General features: G+C 31.1%; 2 protein-coding genes across 8 annotated transcripts in view; one reads left to right on the top strand and one right to left on the bottom strand.

Annotated features, from left to right (window-relative positions):
- Positions 1–78: 78 nt before the first annotated feature.
- On the top strand, positions 79–15,988 carry LOC148619043 (cilia- and flagella-associated protein 184-like). Its single transcript, XM_088578557.1, has 13 exons — positions 79–160; positions 2,250–2,409; positions 3,431–3,625; positions 6,110–6,318; positions 7,732–7,876; positions 8,079–8,188; positions 10,226–10,273; positions 11,659–11,812; positions 12,337–12,530; positions 13,084–13,203; positions 13,713–13,805; positions 15,169–15,306; positions 15,633–15,988. The coding sequence occupies exons 1-13, from the start codon at positions 146–148 to the stop codon at positions 15,876–15,878; spliced, it is 1,827 nt and encodes a 608-aa protein (XP_088434683.1). The 5' UTR covers positions 79–145; the 3' UTR covers positions 15,879–15,988.
- A 1,940-nt stretch (positions 15,989–17,928) lies between these two features.
- Positions 17,929–20,183, bottom strand: part of LOC148619042 (lipopolysaccharide-induced tumor necrosis factor-alpha factor homolog) — a 31,596-nt gene continuing 29,341 nt past the window's right edge. For all 7 annotated transcript variants that reach the window (XM_088578560.1, XM_088578561.1, XM_088578559.1 and 4 more), the window contains one exon: positions 17,929–19,352. In XM_088578560.1, the coding sequence (XP_088434686.1) occupies positions 19,244–19,352 (109 nt within the window). In that variant the 3' untranslated portion in view covers positions 17,929–19,243. The remainder of the gene's footprint in view (positions 19,353–20,183) is intronic.

Genomic DNA, 20,183 nt, shown 5'->3' with positions numbered 1-20,183 from the left:
TATTTTAATAATAACAATGAAGAAGCGCCATCTGGATTATTTTCGCATTCGAAACTACTCGGATATTACCCCTAAACTTGCATGATGAGAACGTCTTTGTCCATGAAGTCCGTAGTTCCGATAGTTGTTTTCCCTGACGACAATAATGGCTGAACAGGAGGTGAGCTGTCGCATGAAATCAATATAAACTTGTCCCTCTTTAGTTCTCTAGGTTTTCATTTGTTCTGGTGGGAGATTTGGATTGTTCTTCCAAGAGTAAAAACTTGAACAACAATTTTGAAATAATAATAAATTAAAATCCAGTGTCAGTGACCAGTATACTCCAAGAATGCATTTATCTGTGACTGTGTGGTGTAGTGTTCTGCAATTATTATTTGTTCCACAATTCTGTGATTGTAGACACTGGATAAATTGTTGTTGTTGATGTGTACACATCAAGTAAATATTGATTGGAGTTGTATTAAAACAGTAGAATATGTTGGAATCTGGGTTCGCCTTTGACTTAATTTGTACCTTTTTGCCCTGATGCTGAGTCTCTTCACCCTTTCTATACAAATGTATATTTAATTCATGTCTGTAATTTATGTAAGAGTGAGAATGTGCTATCTGTTTATATATTTGGATCATGAATAAGAGAGTTTGCCAATTTCATTAGTGATGTACGTCACATTCACTAATTTGCTCATCATTAAGTGCTCATTGTCAACACAGTAATTTGATTTAGCTAAAATTAAAACATTATAATTATTTAGAATAGAATAAGGATTTCTAATTTACTGGTTCCTTAAGTATTTTTAATGCAACAACCCATGTACCTTTGATACTATGTACCAGTAATCATTGTCTATATTCTTTTTTTTTTTTATTTCACCTAATAAAACAAAATTTTTACACTTACTTTACTTTTTAAACAATATGTATAAGGTGAACAAACTGGTTACATTTTGTACCTCAAGAATTTACACTAGACTAGACATGTGGTAAATTTGCAACAGAACCAGCCAAAAAATGTTTATAGTTCGACCAATTCTTTTAACTTTTAGTTATTTGACTGATTTATAAATCTATAGTTGTCCAGTGAAAGGTGATTAATCGCCTTCTTCCCATTTCGCCTTAGCTGTCAAATTTGGTAGATAAATTTTTTCCCATTTCGCCTTAGTAAAATTTTGAGTGAACTAAGGCAAAATGGGAACTTGTGTTAACATGTAATTAAGTGCTACATATACATGTACTTTGTGCTTTTATGTCAATTAAACCTTATATACACATATAACAAGAACAGATATGGAGATCTTTTAATTATATTGTTGTTGGCATTTTTGGTTATTTAATTGTTTATTTTATGAATGATCAAGTGGAATTAGTTTCATGGGTTTCTGTCTTCATATATTTTTTTTTCGAATGCCCTATTTATTTTTTCCTAATTTTAATCATATTTATAAGCATACATTCTAAATGAAAATGGCAAATTAAAATCTTCATTAACATACAAAAAAAATTAAGCAAAATAGTAATAAAGCATGATTCCAGCAGAACAAAATTAAAAGCAACAGCGGATGACTGTTTCAGGCTGACCACAGCATCTCAGTTGTGTTAAAGAATAAGCAAGTTGACTTTCAGTTTAATGATGTTAAGCTTATTTCATTTAATTATCAATTATTTATGCACCAAAAATAAATAATGTCAGTTTATTGATTTTGAATTTGCTGATAAATAAAGAATATAAAGATTAATGTTTGTAATAAGTACTTTGATAATAACTGCATTAGATTAATCCAATCCTATGCATGAAAACTCATTAAATTTAATGAAAAAATATCATATTTCATTTTTTAATTCAATTTTTTTTCTTTACTACTCCCTGAACTGTATGTGTACTAATACATGAAAACTAAAATTATATATATTTTAATAGTACCTTTTTAAAATGAGTTTTTAAGTTTTATTAAGAAAAATCATAACTTGAAAAGTATTAAAATATTTTAAATTTATAGCTTTAAGAGAAGAAAAAAAACTGATAAAATTGATTTTATAATTATTTTGTCTAAATTGTTGTAACAACACCTCAATTAGTTTTTACAAAAGAAAAGTATTAAATTTCCATATCACTGTAGTACTTTTTTTACCTTTTTTTCACTTGTGATTCACAGCTAAGGTGAAATCGGAACACACTGCTTAATCTTGCAATTAAGTATGAAAGGTTTGGAATACATTCAATCATAACAACAATTAATATCTAATCAAAACAGGAAAAAGTTCCAACACCTGCCCCTGCGGAAACAGATGAAAAACCTGCAGCTACACCACCAGCTGAAAATGGTCAGGGTGAAGGTGAAAGTGAACAAAAATCTGAAGAAACTTCTGCTGAACCACCAGTAGAAAGTGAAGCAAAAGCTGAAATCCCACAAGGTATTGAAATGCACTTTTTAAAGAAATCGTGTGAGGAATCTGCCTGAACAATTACTCTACATTGATCTGAAGAGGTGTTTTTTTTTAAGATATAACCATACATACACAATGCAGTACTATTTAGAGTATAGGAATGTCAACAAATTAAATGTTTCCTTGTATGCCAAAGCACCTGTTTTGCTTCTTTGATATTATTTTCCAAGAACAGATTCCAGTTTCTGTGAGGAGCTTTTCCCAATTTGAACATTGAAAAGTGTACTTAAACTAGTTTTGTATTGAACTAAAGTACTTAAAATAAAAATGTCATCTCATAAAACCATTATATTTTAAAGGCATTTGAAACTCAAAACATTATCTTCAATCAATTTATGAAGGATTAAAAGAATCTTTTGGTAGGTAAGGAATGTTTGTCTTGATAGAAGGCAGCTCATTTTAATTTTTCATTCTCAATTTGTTTCCTGAGTTACATTAAAAGGGAGATACAGGCATATCATGTGCATTAGTTTTATCTTTTTATTTTTATTTGTAGTAAGGGTATAACTTAAATCCTAAGAGAGTTTAATGAATACGTTAACTCTGTTTAAACTCTAAGAACCTTAGTACTTTCAATAACTTAAAGTCTTAAGTGATTTTAGATTCATGGATGGGGTAATCATAATCAGTAATCATAATCAGCTGTAATCCATTACATTTTCACAAGTAATCACATGTAATTACATGTATATCACCTGTGCGAAGGAAGTAAATTTATTTCTTTCATTCATGTGTTGAAATATCTAAAGAAATCCTGAAGTGATCATGATAACTTTGACAATAGTAATCATATGTTATTGATAACATTTGAAAATATGAGTAACCATGATGTAATCAATTACATTTTTATCCCATGTAATCATTATGTAATAGATTACATTTGAAAGTAATCATCCCTTACCCTGTTTAATTTGTGATTGTGATTCTAATTTCCTAATCAAATTGAGCAAGAAAATAATAGAACAAAATTATCAAACTTATATTTTAGCTGATGGAGATGCCAGCAATAATGCAACTGATGGTGAAAAGCCTGCAGAGACTACTGAGGAGGGAGATAAACAGGAAGGAGAAGCTCCCCCTGCAGAAGGTGAAGCAGAACAGGTTGAAAGTTCTCCAGCAGAGGTAGGGGAGGAAAAGAAAACTGAAGAAGTGGAAGGAGATGGGGAGGAAAAGAAACATGAAGGTAAAACTGTTTCATAGATGGAGAAGGACATATCAAGTTAATACACACTGTCTTGTAGTTTCGATGATAATCATCCTCACAACCTAGCTTTTCTGACTGTTTAAAGTCTCAGAGTCAATAATGGCCTCATGTTTTCAAACCAGAGTTCATTTTGTTTTGTTGTTGAATAGTTTTTAATTGCAAAAACAATTATGCGGTGTAAAATATTGAATAGAATTCTTTAGATAATTTTTAAAAGAAAGTAATTTCTCCACTTCTGAAATGAGATGTAGAAACATGATATGATTCTGTAGATATCAAACAATTTTAGTGTTTTATTCAAAGTTGTCCTCAAATTCAACAGATTTAAAACAGTGGTAAGCGATAAATACAATGCAAGTACTCTTATGCAACTTGCAACGCAGGGGAAACAAATTTAAGAATGCTATATCAAGTCAGGTACATGTAACTTCTCACAAACCCCACATATCAGCTGGAATATAACTGAAATGTTATTTTTTCAATATCTTTTCGATGTAAGGCCAAGTAAACTTAAATGGTAGATTTTCATCCAACCTTCACAAAAAATATGGGGCAGGTGAGAGGATTTTATTTTTTTATTCCTTACTAGATATTTGCTAGCTTAATTTTAGCTGCTTGAAGTATATATACAAAACATCATTTGAGCCACCCAGAAATGAAAGATTTGTGTGTTATACTACCTAAATACTAAAGTCGTAAAGACTAAAATTCCCTTCCCAATTTTTAGCTACTGCCATAACTATGTGTCTATCATCATTCGTTGTGGTCCATTAACTTTCTCAAACATCTTTTCTTCTGAAACTACTTGATAGATTGTAACCAAACTTTGCATGAATGTTCCTTAGGATTTTTTGACAATCCTTGTGTGTGGATATTTTATCTGGCAAAAACATGACCACCATTACTATAACTAGACCATAGGGGTCTAATTGCACAATTTTGCAAATATTTCAAAAACACTTTGGTTTAACTAAAATCAGGCAGGTAAAATTAAATGAATTATGGGTCCTGAAATGGATTTTTTCCTGAATTATACATTTCAAACTTTGAAAACCATCTTCTCTGAAACTACTGTATGGATTGAAACAAAACAGCATGAATGTTTTTTACAACATCTTTAAATATCTGTGTGTAGGGATTCATGATCTTGCAAAAAAATATGGCCGCCATAACTAAACTAGATCTTAGGGCTCAAATTGTAGAATTTTGCACATAACTCAAAAATAGTTGGGTGGAACTAAAATCTGTTAGGAATGAATTTGTTCAGCATTATTGAATGGCCCTGTGCCAAAACTTTCAGAAAGATCTGTTGCTGGATGAATGAGTTATGGGTCCTGCAATGGATTTTTTTTGTGAATTTTACATTTCCAACTTTGAAAATCTTCTCCTCTTAAACTACTGGATGGATTAAAAAAAAAAAAAAACTGAGCATGAATCTTTAACAATCTATGCATGAAGATTTTTGATTTTGCGAAAAACATGGCCAATGTTACTGAAAATTGACCATAGAGGTCAAATTGCAGAATTATACATATAACTAAAAACAGTTGGGTTTAGGTAAAATCTGTTCAGCATGATGAGTTTCAGGAAGATCTGTAGACAGATGAATGAGTTATTAGTCCTGAAATGGATTTTACATTTCCAACTTTGGAAATATTCTCCTCTGAGACTACCTGTAGGATGCTGGCCTTTCATTTAGAGGCGGTATCAGGTACTTTTATTTTTCTAAACTACTGAAAAGTACCTCCAGAATGTTAAAATTTCACACATATTTATTAAACAAAATGATGAAAATTACCTCCTTCAAAACCAAAGGTACCTGCATTGCATCTGAGTGGAGATTTTTGATCTGTAGAAAAACATGGCCATCATTCAAAAAAATTGAGGATTTGTGGAAATAACTCCCAATCCAATGGGTTTAGCAAAATTTTCATGGAATGAAATTGATCAGCATGGTTAGACAGACCATTGCCAACATTTTCAAAAGAACTGTTGATTGATGTTGGAGTTATAGCCCTTGAAGAGTAAAAAAATGAAAACCTGGTAGATAACTAAGATGTTCTCTATTGATTAAATGATTCTCGTGACATTAGTAGAAAGCTGAAAAGACTATTTTTGACCATGCAAGTGATTCAGGCTCTCTAGAGCCTCTAGTTTATATTATTTTCATTTTTTAGGAGTAGGAGGGGATGAAAATCTACTTATTAATTTCATTTGATCTGATATTTTCCATATTATACATCTTTATCAACCATCAATCATTAATGTGTTTTAGGTAAATGTATAGATGGATACCACACATTGAATATTTGTGTCTTATCGGATTTTAAACTACTAGTAATTTGTATCACTACTGCATGAATTGAAATTAATTCTATAAGTTCTGTACAATATACAATGTACATGTATATTTAGTCCCTTAGAACACTTTCTTTACCATGAATGAAAATGAATCTTTTTAAGGAGATGAACAAAAGATGGAAGGTGAGGGTGAACAAACTGGTGAGGAAAAAACAGATGGAGATGGGAAGCCAAAGCCTGAAGGTGAAGGAGAAGCTAAAGTAGAATCAGAAGGAGACACAAAAGTGGAAGGAGAGGAAGGAAAAAATACAGAAGGTGAAGAAGGAGAAAAGCAAGAAGGAGAAGAAACATCACAGTCCCCTGTACCTCAGGTATCTAGTTTGATACACAAAATAGATTTTAATCATTACATGTACAATGATTTCTTGTAATTTTCATATAAATTGCTTTATTAGTACTTCATGAAATTTTAAGCAAAGCATGATCAATGTTTCAAGGTAGATGGAAATTATTTTATTTATATACATCATGTATTCTAACTTGCTTTTTACATATTTAACAAAGTTAATCATTTGCAAGAGTAATCAAGGGAACCAAGGTTATAGCGGTAATCAAAAGAATGTAATCCAGGGACAAAGACCAGACATGGAAAACAGACTAAAGTAACTAAAATCATACATACAAAGTAACAAAAGTAAATGAGCAACTCGCACTCCACTAAAAACTGGGAGAATGGACCAGGTGCACCGGTAGGGTAAGCGTCCTCTGCTTTTCTAGAAACACCCACCAAGTTGCTCATAAAAAGTCAAATCCCGGGTAGACAAACGAGGGAAGGAAAACTATGACCCGTTGAATAAATCAGTTCTCATGGTGCTGATGGATACACCATAACGATCCACGAGTTCATAGAAAAAAAATGTATATAGCTCACCAAGTAAGATGCATACAAACTATTAAACACATTTTGGAAAAATGGCAATACATGTAAATGTACTTCAATTCCAGTACATAATTGATTTTAACTGATTTTCAGATAATATGGGACATTATAACATTAAAGTTTAAAAAAAATAGCACTTTCCATATATTACTTACACCCTTCATTTCGTTCATTATAAAGCTAAGACAGCATTGCTTCTTGCAGAGAATTTGACTGTCTTTGTGGATATAAACCACAAAAATCCCCAAAAATCTTTCATAACATAGTGTTAGGCAATCAATTGCACAATATGAGTGATGCTGATCATCAACTGACTGTTCCTATACTTGGTGTAATTGTAGTTTTTGTGCAAACATATATACTCAATACTCATATGTGGTATTTGTAATACATGACAGACTGAGGAATTTCTCAATGCCTTTGGCTATCATTTAGAATCTCACCCAGACAGTGTAAAGCATCGAAACCTTACCAGTCCCTTGGCACAGCCATAAACCGCTGAATTTGGGTCATTGTGTGGTCAGGGATATTAGTTGTCATGTGACCACATTCGGTTGTAAAATGCATTATCACATGGTCCAATGTGTGAAAAATAATTCACAGTCTATACACCGGAACTAAGATGCATTTGAAAACATGCTGAATCTTTTACCAAGCAAAATACGTTTTGGAATAAAATCAATACTTTCTAGTACATGCTAGACCTTCTGTTCAGATTTACAATAAAGATGACTAAGTTGTTCTTTCAAATCTAGTTGAAAAATTCTTTGATGAACTCCGAATTTTCATTTTAAACTGTACGGTCTATAATAACTGAATACTACACCCTTGCTGTTTTCTGCAGAGTGACACATTTGCAGAAGGTGAAAGGCCTGAGGCTGATGGAACTGGTGTTGAAGTGGCTGAAAAGCTGTCTAGAGAGGGAAGTCCTGCACCAGAAGTCAAACCAGATATTATAGAGCCTGGCACCCCAGAACTGTCAAGACCTGGTATGCATCATATACTTTACATTTAAGTTTTACTGGATTTTTAGCACAGTTTCAAAATTTCCGCTTCAGATCTCTTATACTTCAATTTATTCACAGAAAAAACATAATACTATTATATTTACCGTTATTCCTTAGAATTGTATGTGCAACTTAGATGTTTTTCAGCTAATAAAGCATTTTATTTTCCTAAATTATTCTTTAGCTTCTGAAGCAGAGGTGAGAGATGGTCACATGACACCGTTTGCAGAGGAAGACGAGGAGGCTGAAGAAAGAGAACAAGAGGATGTTGATGAGGAAGAGGAGGAAGAATATGTAAGTCAATAATTAGATTGTTCAATGTTTAAACAAAATCATATGTTACATTCATCAAAGTTTTCATTAAAAAATGCAATGATTCAGGAACTTTTTTTTACAATTTATTTGAGCTATTATAGTAAAAGAAATCAGAACAATAGAGGTAATGAAAACATTTTTGAAGAAATTAATATATAGCTTTTTTTAATCCATTTAATAAGTGTATGGAGCTTAAACAGAGGAAGTGACACTAATAGGATAATTAATTGGAAATAAAGAATAACCAAAATATGATCACAAGTGCTGATGAACACCTAGATTTATTGAGTGTGCTGAAATTTTTATGTGCATGATTAAATTTTAGTTATTCATGATAACCAATCGATTATCCTTTTCATCATATTGATTTTTGCCTTAATTTGTTGCTATTTTCAACATAATTTTTTAATTTTTAGCTCACCTGGCTGAAGACCATGGGAGCTATTGCCATCACTTGGTGTCCGTCGTCGTCTATCGTCGTTAACAATTTTTCAAAACTCTTCTCCTCTGAAACTACTTGATCAATTGGAACCAAACTTGGTATGAATGTTCCTTGGGGTATCCTGCATAGAGCTGATGTGGGGATTTTTGATCCGTTGAAAAACATGGCTGCCGTTATAAAAAATAGAACATATGGGTCCGACAGTACTTTTTCGCATTTATCTCCAAAACCGTTGGGTTTAGCCTAATTCTGACACAGGGTTTACAGTTTTCAGCATGATGAGATCTATCTGTGGTCAAATTTTCATGTTAATATGTTAAGCCATGTTGGAGTTATTGCCCGTTTTCGACTTTTTTTGCTATTTTGAAAGTTATTTCTTTCATAAATCTCCTCTGACACTACCTGACCAATTGGAACCAAACTTGGTATGAATGTTTCTTGGGGTATTGTGCATTGAACTGATGTGGGGATTTTTGATCCGTCGAAAAACATGGCCGCTGTTACTAAAAATAGAACATAGGGGTCCAACAGTAGTTTTTCGCATATATCTCCTTAACCGTTAGGTTTAGCCAAATTCTGACATGGGGTTAAAAGTGTTCAGCATGATGAGATCTATCTGTGGTCAAAATTTGGTGAAAATCTGTTGACCCATGTTGGAGTTATTGCCCTTTGTGGATGTTTTTTGCTGTTTTTAATGTTATTAAAATCTTCTCCTCAGAAACTTCTTTACAGAATTTAATGAAAGTTGGTATTTTGTTTTAAAGGGTATCCTTAACAAAATTATTGTTTGGATTTGATCTGTTATAAAGCATGTCCACTGTAACTAAAAATAGAACATAGGGGTCAGACAGCAGATTTTTGCATATATCTCCAAAACGGTTAGGTTTAACCAAAATCTGACTTTTTGATAAAATTATTCAGCAGGAAGAGATCTATCTGTGGTCAAATTTTGGTGAAAACTTGTTTACCCATGTTGGAGTTATTGCCTTTGGACGTTTTTTGCTGTTTTTGATGTTATTACTATAAAAAATCTGCTCCTCAGAAACTATTCTGCAAAATTCAATGAAAGTTGGCATTTTTGTTTTCTAAGGTATCCTTAACGAAATGAACAATCTTTGATCCCTGAAAAAACATGGCTGCTGTTTCTGAAAATAGAACAATGGGGTCAGACAGCAGATTTTTGCATACATCTCCAAATCTGTTAGGTTTAGCAAATAGCTTTCAATTGCTAAAATGATCCTTATTATAAGGCTTACAAATGTGTCCAATGAATCAAATGGAGTCATTAGAGTTATTGCCCTTAAAAGGCAAAAATTTAACCATGTGAGCAATTCAGGCTCTTGGGAGCCTCTTGTTTTATTGGTGGATTGATTTTTGCATTGTGACATTTCAGCAGGAGAAAGTCAAGGAGTGAAATTACCGAATTAATTATTGACTTTTTTACACAAGGAAAACATTTGTTAAATTACTGCTATATATCTATATAATTACAATTGTTACTACCTAGAAAAAAGTTCTTTATTTATTACATATATTTTAATGATGCTGACATTGTTCATTTGCTTTTTCCTTAGGAGTTGAAACCACAATATGACAGAGAAGAGTTGTTAGAAAAATATACAGTAAGTTTGAAGTATTATAACATATACACATTTGTACCAATAATGTCTTCTACTTACCAATCATAATGAATGATATGAAAAAAAAAAAATAACACGAAAATCTTCCCTTACCAGAAATTCAAGCCTCGGGCACACAATTACAGCAAAATCTCACGGCAAATGCATATTTCACATGCAATTTAATTTTCTGGCACACTGTTTGCAGCAAACTTGCGGCACATTTGTGGCACACACTTGTGGTGCAGTTGCTGCATGGAGTGTTCTGGCACTATTCTGACACACTGTTTGTGGCAACTTTGCACAGTTGTGGCACACAATCTCTGGTACTGTTCTGGCAAATAATGAAGTTCTGACACCATTCTGTTACACATCTTGTAACACATCGAATCACACAAACATGTACATGTAAATTACAGTGATTTATTTCACTGCATAATGTTTCATTGACCCTTGTTTTATTCAGCAAATATATGAATAATAAGACCTTTATTCTAAAAAAAAAGTAATATATGAATATATAATAAAAAGATGCTGTGCATGTCTTTGGTATTTACTCTAGCTATTGAATATGATTTTTAAGTTGAGAACAAACAGCATATTGTGAAATATTTCTGTTCTGCATTGATAGACATGTATGTGTTAGAATCTTATGGAATTTTATTTTGAAAAGATCCACAAAGGTTTATGTGGTAAATATTTTAATCTGTGTAGTGCAATTACATGTAAAGCATCCTAATTCTTTCTGTTAGTACATTGTACATATTAATTCCTTCGGCCTGCATGCATTTTAGTCTGTTAATTAGCAATGTACCTACAATTTGAAAAAGTTACTTATCTGAAGGTATTCCTTAATTGAATGATCTTAAGTTAAGAATTCCAAATTAGTTTTCATTGCAAAAAACTATGTCTGCCTCCAAATTCAAACTGAACACATTTGAATTATGTATAACAACCTCATATTGCATTTGATTGGCTTTTATGTCACCTGATTTGGCTTTCTGTTTCTGGACCTTTTCTGGCACACAAAGACAGAATGTTTTCATTGAGTTATTTTTCTTGCACTTTTCTGGCATATTTAATGAATATCTGTAACTGTAAAACTCTGTTCCCCACATGTGCCAGATTTGTGCCAGCAGTGGGACAGTCCTGCACACTGTTCTGGCACACTGATTCAGTTGCTGCAAACTTGCTGCAAGCTTGCAGCAAACTTTTCATTTTTGTAGGTTTAACTTGCATGTATAATATCAAATTAAATTTGAGTTGTCATGGTATGTATTCCTGGTATATTTATTCAGCGTGCACATCTTTCATTGCAGTATTGTAGCTATAATACTTCCATATGACTAGATAACTTGCTTATTAGCCCTGTTCTTTGACTATTTCAGCAAATAATGGCAGAAAGAGAACATTTACAACAACAAAACTACCAGTTACAACATAAGCTAGCAGAGTATTTCAGGAAGAAGAAAGCTGATGAAACAAGGCAGGACTATGACAAGACAGCCAGTGACCAAGACTCTAAATATGTCAAATATATTAGTAGGTAGTTTTTTGGAGTTTTCAAGGGAGACAATTACTCAATCATAGGTTCTAATGTTTGGATTTGTGAAGCTAGAAACCGGGATTCTGAATAATTGTATTAATGATATGATGATCATAGATTTTTTTTTACAAAATTGATCTGAGTAATTAATACAACAAATCAATATCTTCCCTTTTTTGCCATTTTTGCCAACTGGCAACATGGAGGCAAAATACTCAAAGATGAATAAACAATATTCATATACAGGGGATTCATCTGTGAGTGTAACTGAGTTCTAATAGACTAAATTAAAATAAAATTATTACTACCAGAATGTTTCATTTTATTCAGTTACCATCTTAGATATAGCATACAGGTTGTCCACTGCATTAATATGATTTAATTAATGATTCAATAATTAATTCAATGATTCAATAATTTTATTGAATACAAAGGGAGATAATTATTTTTTTTTTCAACTATGTAGTGTATGTCAAAACTACTATATGTATTCAGTTAGGTTAATTTTCTTGTCATGCAGATCAGTTGGATGAATTAAGGAGTCAAGATGAGAAGGACAAAGAAATGTACAAAAATGAAATGGATGATCTTAGATTGAAATGTGAAGAAAAAAAACAAACAGTAGATAAGGAGCGAAGCAAGTTCATGGAATTTAAGAAACAAGTGGCCCTTAATGCTATCAGTAGTAGGTCTGGAAAGCCATTGCCCCCAAAGGTAAAATTTTGTCCTGCCCTCATGTTTATGTGAAACTTTTTATTTATATACATATATTATGAAGACGTTTTCACAGGTTCAAAAGAATATTATCACAATCTGACCAGCATTGGATTCAAATTGGTTGCAAAACTGTTAAAAAGTTTGTTTTTTTTTAATTAGAAAAATAAACTAACTGGAAAGTGCTTCAGCTGTTTTGAAAGTTCAGTAATACAATGTAATAGTAGAGCTAAATGACAATGTAATAGTAGAGCTTAATGACATTGTAATAGTAGAGCTTAATGACAATGTAATAGTAGAGCTAAATGACAATGTAATAGTAGAGCTTAATGACATTGTAATAGTAGTAGAGCTTAATGACAATGTAATAGTAGAGCTTCATGACAGTAGTTTGTGTTATCCAGTTTACTCTAAAAGTTTTAGTTCAATGAATGTTTATGTTAATGCAATAGCAATAAGCAACTTCTTATGTAAATAAACACCCATTACTATGAAAAGTGTATGTCAATCACTTGATACTTTTTATTGTACAAATGTATTGATATTTTTGTAGGATATTGAAGGGTTTTTGAATCAGGAGAAGAGGAAGGAATCAGATGTTGTTGAAGTGAGACTGGAAAATATTAAACTGAAAAATAAATTAAAGAAGAAAGAATTAGAACTCAAGTCAAAGGTATATTTTTTAGTTTTTATTCCATTGTTGCACTATAGAAAGCTGATAATGGATAGTATTTATGACTGTAAGTGGAGAAATTTATTAAAGCTGTGTTGCTTTGTTAGTCATAGAATATAGTAATATTGTATGCATCTATTGTTTCTAATTGAACATTATTTTATCAGAATGTGATTTAAATTTTTGCCATATCAAGAAATATCCTGCTTTGGTGAAGTAAAAATGTGTGTGAAGTTGTGCTTATTATTCATTCAAATCTTTCACATTAATTAAAGAATTTGAAGATAAGTATTCTAAAAAAAGAAAAAAAGCTTGGAAATTTACTTGCATTTTATGTGCACTTATGATATCTCAATGTTCTTGCACTCTCATGATCATATGTTGGTTACCAACACTCTCATGATCATATGTTGGTTACCCACTCTCTCATGATCATATGATGGTTACCCACTCTTTCCATTTAATTATCCTATAATTATTTTTTTCAACATGACATCTTTATTTTAAAGGAAGAGTTAGCTGCTGGTTTACACTTGATAGATTTTGAACAGCTGAAGATAGAAAATCAAACTTACAATGAGAAAATAGAAGAGAGGAATGAGGTAAGATGGTTATAGAGATTGTTTATGTAAGTGATATTCACCTGAAAATCTCAGGTTAATGTACAAACTCAGTGAGTAAGGCATATTTTACAACTTAATACATAATTTATTGGTAAGATTTCAAGCTCTTGTGAGTGAAGGGAGTATACCAGTATTCTCTGATTTTACGTACCTTGGAAGCAAGATAACATCTGATGGCAATTCAACATCTAAAGTAGAGAGAAGAACAACCAAAGCAAGATCAGCATATGCTAGCCTAAGAAACATCTGGAAGTCATCTGTCATAAATAACAAAACACAGATCCAAATCTTCAAGAGCAACATCCTTGGAGTCCTTCTGTATGGGTCAGAATCTTGGAAAGTCACTAAAAACATTACTACAAAGCTAAACATCTTTCAAACCAAATGTCATAGAAAATCTTTTGGCCAAATACCATCAGCAATAAAGGATTGTATAAAAGAACATCTCCAATATCAATAATGATCAAGAACAAACGTTGGAATTGGATTGGACATGCAAACAGAATTGAGGCAACAGCAATTCCAAAAATTCAATGAGGTGGACACCAGCAGGTAAAAGGAATAGAGGTCTTCCAGAAGAAACTTGCAGAAGATCAGTTGAGAAGGAGATGACAATGTGTGATTGGAATTGGGGCCAGATCAACACAATGGCAGCCTCGGTGTAGGCCATATGCACTATCCAGTACAAAGAGGATTAGTGTGTGACCAGTATACTAAAATTCTGTTTGATACAAGTTGTACACAATTGTAAAATACCCATAAGTTTAAAGTTTGGGAAATGTATACATTTCAGGATAATAAGAGGTCATGACATAGGTGGGCTAATCTACACACGTTAAAGGGCCAGAGTGTATTGTACTGTCATTTTATGTAGGCAAATTTACACATGTTTATAGGGTCAGAGTGTATTGTACTGTCATTTTATGTAGGCTAATCTACACATTTTAAAAGGATTAGAGTGTACTGTACTGTCATTTTATGTAGGCTAATCTACATACGTTTAAAGGGTCAGAGTGTACTGAACTGTCATTTTATGTAGGCAAATCTACATACGTTTAAAGGGTCAGAGTGTACTGTTCTGTTATTTTTTGTAGGCTAATCTACATACGTTTAAAGGGTCAGAATGTACTGAACTGTCATTTTATGTAGGCTAATCTACATAGTTTAAAGGGTCAGAGTTCACTGTACTGTCATTTTATGTAGGCTAATCTACATACGTTTAAAGGGTCAGAGTGTACTGTACTGTCATTTTATGTAGGCTAATCTACACGTTAAAAGGGTTTCAGTGTACTATACTCTTGTTTTCTAGGTTTGGAGTGTATTGTACTCTCATTTTTTGTAGGAATTATTAAAACTGAGGAAAAAAATCACCAGTACAGTTCAAGTGCTAACCCATTTGAAAGAAAAACTACAGTTTGTTCAAGGAGAAAACCAGAGAGAAAAGGCTATTTTGAGAGATGTAGAAGCTGAAGTTGCACAGGTATTTCAAAATAAATCGTTTAATTTATATTCATTTTTTATATAATCACACAGAAACTGGTGCACACAAGGAGAACATCTGGTGAATTTAAAAAGGTATATGTAAATTTGAAGGTGATTTTTCATGCTCGCCATCAGGAACTGTCTTTTGGAGAACATATTGACTATATAGTGTGGAAGCTAAGGTTTCCCCTTCACTGTATTTCATTGCTTAGTGTCATTTCATGTTTATAACCGACATAATCAAGATTTTTTATTTCTTTCAGTTTGTTTGGCTACTCTTTATATAAACACATGACATGTTGATTACTATTGGTATAATTTCAGAAAAGAGACATATTATCTAGGACAAAACAAGCTAGAGATGCATTGAGAATAGACAATCAAAAATTAAGACAAAATTGTGGCCTATTAGGCAATGAACCTTTATTAAGAGACTTTGAAGAAAGGAAAGATGAAGGAGATGATTTGAGAGATAGACTTGAAATGTTAAAAATGAGGCATGCCGAGCTTACTCTAAACTGTAATCAGGTTCGACGAAAAATTGAACAGGCAAGACAGAGTCGGGGATGATATACTGTGCATTTTTAATTTAATATTTTTTTTAAATGATGACTGTGATATTGAATATTTCTGTTATTTTGTAAATTATAAAATATGACATTAAACTATAAATGATGCTACTTGTATAGTCTATTTTTGTAAGCCAATCAACCATTCAATATGCTGTCTGAATTATTATGTGTCATCAGGTTTACCAGTGATTTACACCTTTTCTTAGTTCTCTGTAGGTGTTTTTCTATTGTTCATTATATATGAAGAAATAATGATATTCTATCAAATATAAAATGATCAAGCAGCTGGAATAATAAATCAATCCTAAATATGATATACTCTTTATTATTTCACTTGATAAAATGATAAAACGCATAAATATAACATGAAACAATATGGTTGATAAAGGTTTACTATTTGGGTTTAATTTTAAGATAAGAATTTTCAAGAGCAACATCCTTTTTATGTTATGCTTCTATAATTACTTTTGTAAATTATAACAAATTTCAAAATGTACATTCACATTAAACTTTTGATATTTTGCTCATTCAGATTTAGTAACTCAATTTTCCATACTGAGAAATCACTGACAAGTTGTCTGAAAAATTCTAAAGCCAAACCAAAATATAATGCATTCAAATAATCATTAAACTAAAACAATAGTCCAGTTAAAGTAAGTTTAACCTCATACTAAATGAATTGGAAGATATGAATGTAAAGTGCCAAAACAGATCCCAAATATCCACAGAAAAAATATCTCATAATCAAATGATGGGAAACTTCAAAAGTAGACTTTTACCTATAATATTTTTCTAGTTTCCAGTAAATTACATTCAGAATATCTTCTGATGCAGTTAGTTTGAGGTTAGGATAAATTTTAAACTTTATGCATTTTGAATATTTACTCAAAATTCTTTGTAATATTTAAAACAATCATATATTGATATAAAATCAGGTGTAATAAACACAAAGAAATTGTAACAAAATCCTATTAATGCATGAAGTATATTAAATGCCGGTATATTTGGTGACTGGTTGTATGTGTATGTTAATTGTTTTAAATAAAAAGTTCTGATACTTGTACTGATTACAAAATTTATAAATTCAGAAAAAAATGATACCTAACACATTGCATAAAATTGTATGAGAGCAATTCCGCCTAATTGCCAGACACAAAAAATTGAGTAAAATAATGTTAATTAGGAATATTTTTATAATTGTTTTTCATCTAATGGATGTTTTTTTGATTGTACAAAACACTTTTAATACAATAACATATAAACTTTCATGCTACTGTATTTAAAATGTTTTGATAAATGAACCTTTATGGTTAAAACAGAAAGATACAACTTTAAAAACTTTCTCTTAAGTTATAACAGTCATACACATGTATCCATTATATTTCAATTAATTAAATTGATTTAGAAATTATCTCATGTAAGTTTTTTTTGTGTTTCATTTTTGACCAACTTTTTAAATTTTGCAATTTGGATAAAAATCCTGCTTTCGTAATGCATTCAGTGTTATTGTGTAATAAATACACTGTAATATAGAATGTTAACATACAGTGAGTAACATCGTTAACTTCAGGGAATAGAGTGGGTCTTCCCTTCATTGAAGAAAATGTTGCAGATAGTTGATAATAGAATTAACAAGATTTTTAATTTTCTATTAGACACAGATTTAAATACTTATGAAATGAAAGTTTATATCGTTAAATGTCTATTTAACTACCTTAGACATTTTATCATGTGGTGTTCATTCAGTCAACTCTATGTCTAGAAACTACCTTAGACCTTTCTTCACCTAGTGTTCATTCAATCAACTCTATGTCTAGTTAACTACCTTAGACATTTTATCATGTAGTGTTCATTCAATCAACTCTATTCTCCGTAGTTAACCATGTAACTCGCTGTAACTTAACTTACTTAAGTTACTTAATGGTTATAAATATATATATATATATGTATATATATATATATATATATATATATATATATATATATATATATATATATATATATATATATATATATGTATAGATTTAATTAAAAAATGAATATTAAGATTACTTTAAAACTTTTATTTCACTTCTAGCAAAAAAAGTAACATTAGAATATTTATGTTACCTCTTAATTTTTATATAATTTAATTCAGAATTAACTCATTTTCTTTTCAGAATTAAATAACATTTAAGTCATCAAAGGTGACTTTTTGACATGAGAACACAGCATGGTCAAAGATCTAGGTCCTATGTAATATTCTAACTACCAAACACCATTTCCACATTTGTCACTGTTCAACTTCACTAAAACAAACCATAAAAACTATTAAATATACAAATTATACTATTAGAGTATTGCCAAAAATGAGTCATCACGTTAATTTTTCTAATTTCTTCCTTTTCAGAATCAATTACTTAAAAAAAAATATGTTGTGTATTTCCTTCTGACTCTGAAATCTGTTTTTGTTACATTGACCCACAGTATATTTTGACAAGATATTGTGCTATTTAAAAAGTTTATGAGATTCAACGAAAAAATCGAAAAGAAAAGTTTCCTTGTAGCAAAAAATGTCTAACCAAATCTTTATTTTTATTCTGACACTTTTCTTAAAATTTTTCCCTGTCAGATGGTAAAAATCAAAATAGAATGGGTTTGGAGTTGACTTAGAAATGCTTTTTTTTACATGTTGATTTTATACAGGAAGAAAAATTAATGTGGTGAATTGACAGTATAACTTAGTATTACTATGTGACCACACCAAATGAGTTTTTTTTTCAAATCTATATACAATATATGTAGTAATAAAATTTTACGGAAGGAAAACATAGTAAAAGCTTCCATGCAATGTTTAAAAAAAAAATAATTAGAGGTTGTAAGTAAAAGCTGAATGGTGACAAGACATTTGCGAGCCAATGCACAATAGTGATACCCCTATAATTCACTTTTGATGTAACATGTAAGTCATCTACCTGAAATCAAATCCTACAAAATGACATTATATCAAAATTGTAGAAAAAGGATAATAGAAAAAGAACAAAATTGTAAAGCATAAAATTTTCAGAAATCCAGCCATTAGATCTATTAAAAATTTTAAATTGGACCATTTAAAGATAGGGTTATAAAATAAATCTAATAAATAATATATAAAATAGCAACACAATCAATGGTTATATAAAGGAATGGTCAGATAAAAGCAAGTAAAACAATGTTGTAAAGTAACCAGGAATGACATGTAGGTTTAAACTATACACTTTCTATAAGGATTAACAACAATTCTTAACACCATACTCCTGTGTTAAAGAAGTCCAAAGTGCCAATGATAGGACTACTGTAGTCTAGTCCACCGCTGATCCATTAACAATAACATCATGGTACGTCTTACATTCTGTTCCAACGAGATATTGTCTGGCGACAGTTTGGACAGGAATGGACCACATCCTTACAACCATCAACACAGAATGGTATGAAACAGCAACCTAGGTCACAACTGAAAAGATATCAGCATATGTTTCAGTTCTAGCTATAGTTCTTAACAGTATATTACAGTTTTAATAAGTACTGGTATGTAATAGTTCCAGCCATAATTAGGAGGGGTAGTTTATAGCTACATGGCAATTCTGATCGGTATGTAATAGTTCCAGCCATGATTAAGAGGGGCATATCAGTTTATAACTGAACGGTAATTCAGATCAATATATGTAATAGTTTCAGCCATAATTAAGAGGGGCTTATCAGTTTATAACTATATGGTAATTCTGATCAGTATATGATAGTTTTAGCTATAATTCTGATCACTGTACATTATAGTTAAAGCTACATATGCAGTTTTTATCAGTACCATTATATAATGATTCTAGCCAAAATTCAGAGATGCATATCTGTATATAATATTTCTAGTTCAAGTTCTCAAAAATCAGAATAGTTTTAGTTATAATTATGATCAGTTTTATTATAGTTCTAGCTACAGTTTGATCAGTACATAATAGTCTTACAACATCTCTGATCAGTATATTATAGTTCTAGCTATAATTATTACCAGCATATTATAATTCTAGCTAGTTCTGATAAGTTAATTGTAGTTCTAGCTACAGTTCTGATCAATATATTATAGTTCTAGCTAAACTTCTGATCAGTATATTTTAGTTCTACCCTTAAGTCTGATCAGTATATGATAATTATAGCCATTATTCTGAGAGGAATATCAGTATATGTTATGATACCTATTAAGAATAATTTTCTATTTTCCAATATTTCAAACATGTTACTTTTGACAAGTCAAGTTTTCATAACTTTTGTTCTTGTGAAACTATTTGACCAC

This window comes from Perna viridis, chromosome 4 (genome assembly GCF_037379345.1).
Source record: "Perna viridis isolate PV_CMFRI_1.1 ecotype Kerala chromosome 4, ASM3737934v1, whole genome shotgun sequence".
Classification (NCBI taxonomy): domain Eukaryota; kingdom Metazoa; phylum Mollusca; class Bivalvia; order Mytilida; family Mytilidae; genus Perna; species Perna viridis.
The sequence above is the reverse complement of the archived record's forward strand: the minus strand, read 5'-3'. Positions and strand labels throughout refer to the sequence as shown.

Coding starts and splice junctions, on each gene's coding strand:
- LOC148619043 (XM_088578557.1), top strand. Junction 10,274..11,658: donor AGTTGTTAGAAAAATATACA/GTAAGTTTGAAG, acceptor TGACTATTTCAG/CAAATAATGGCAGAAAGAGA. Junction 13,806..15,168: donor AAATAGAAGAGAGGAATGAG/GTAAGATGGTTA, acceptor CATTTTTTGTAG/GAATTATTAAAACTGAGGAA.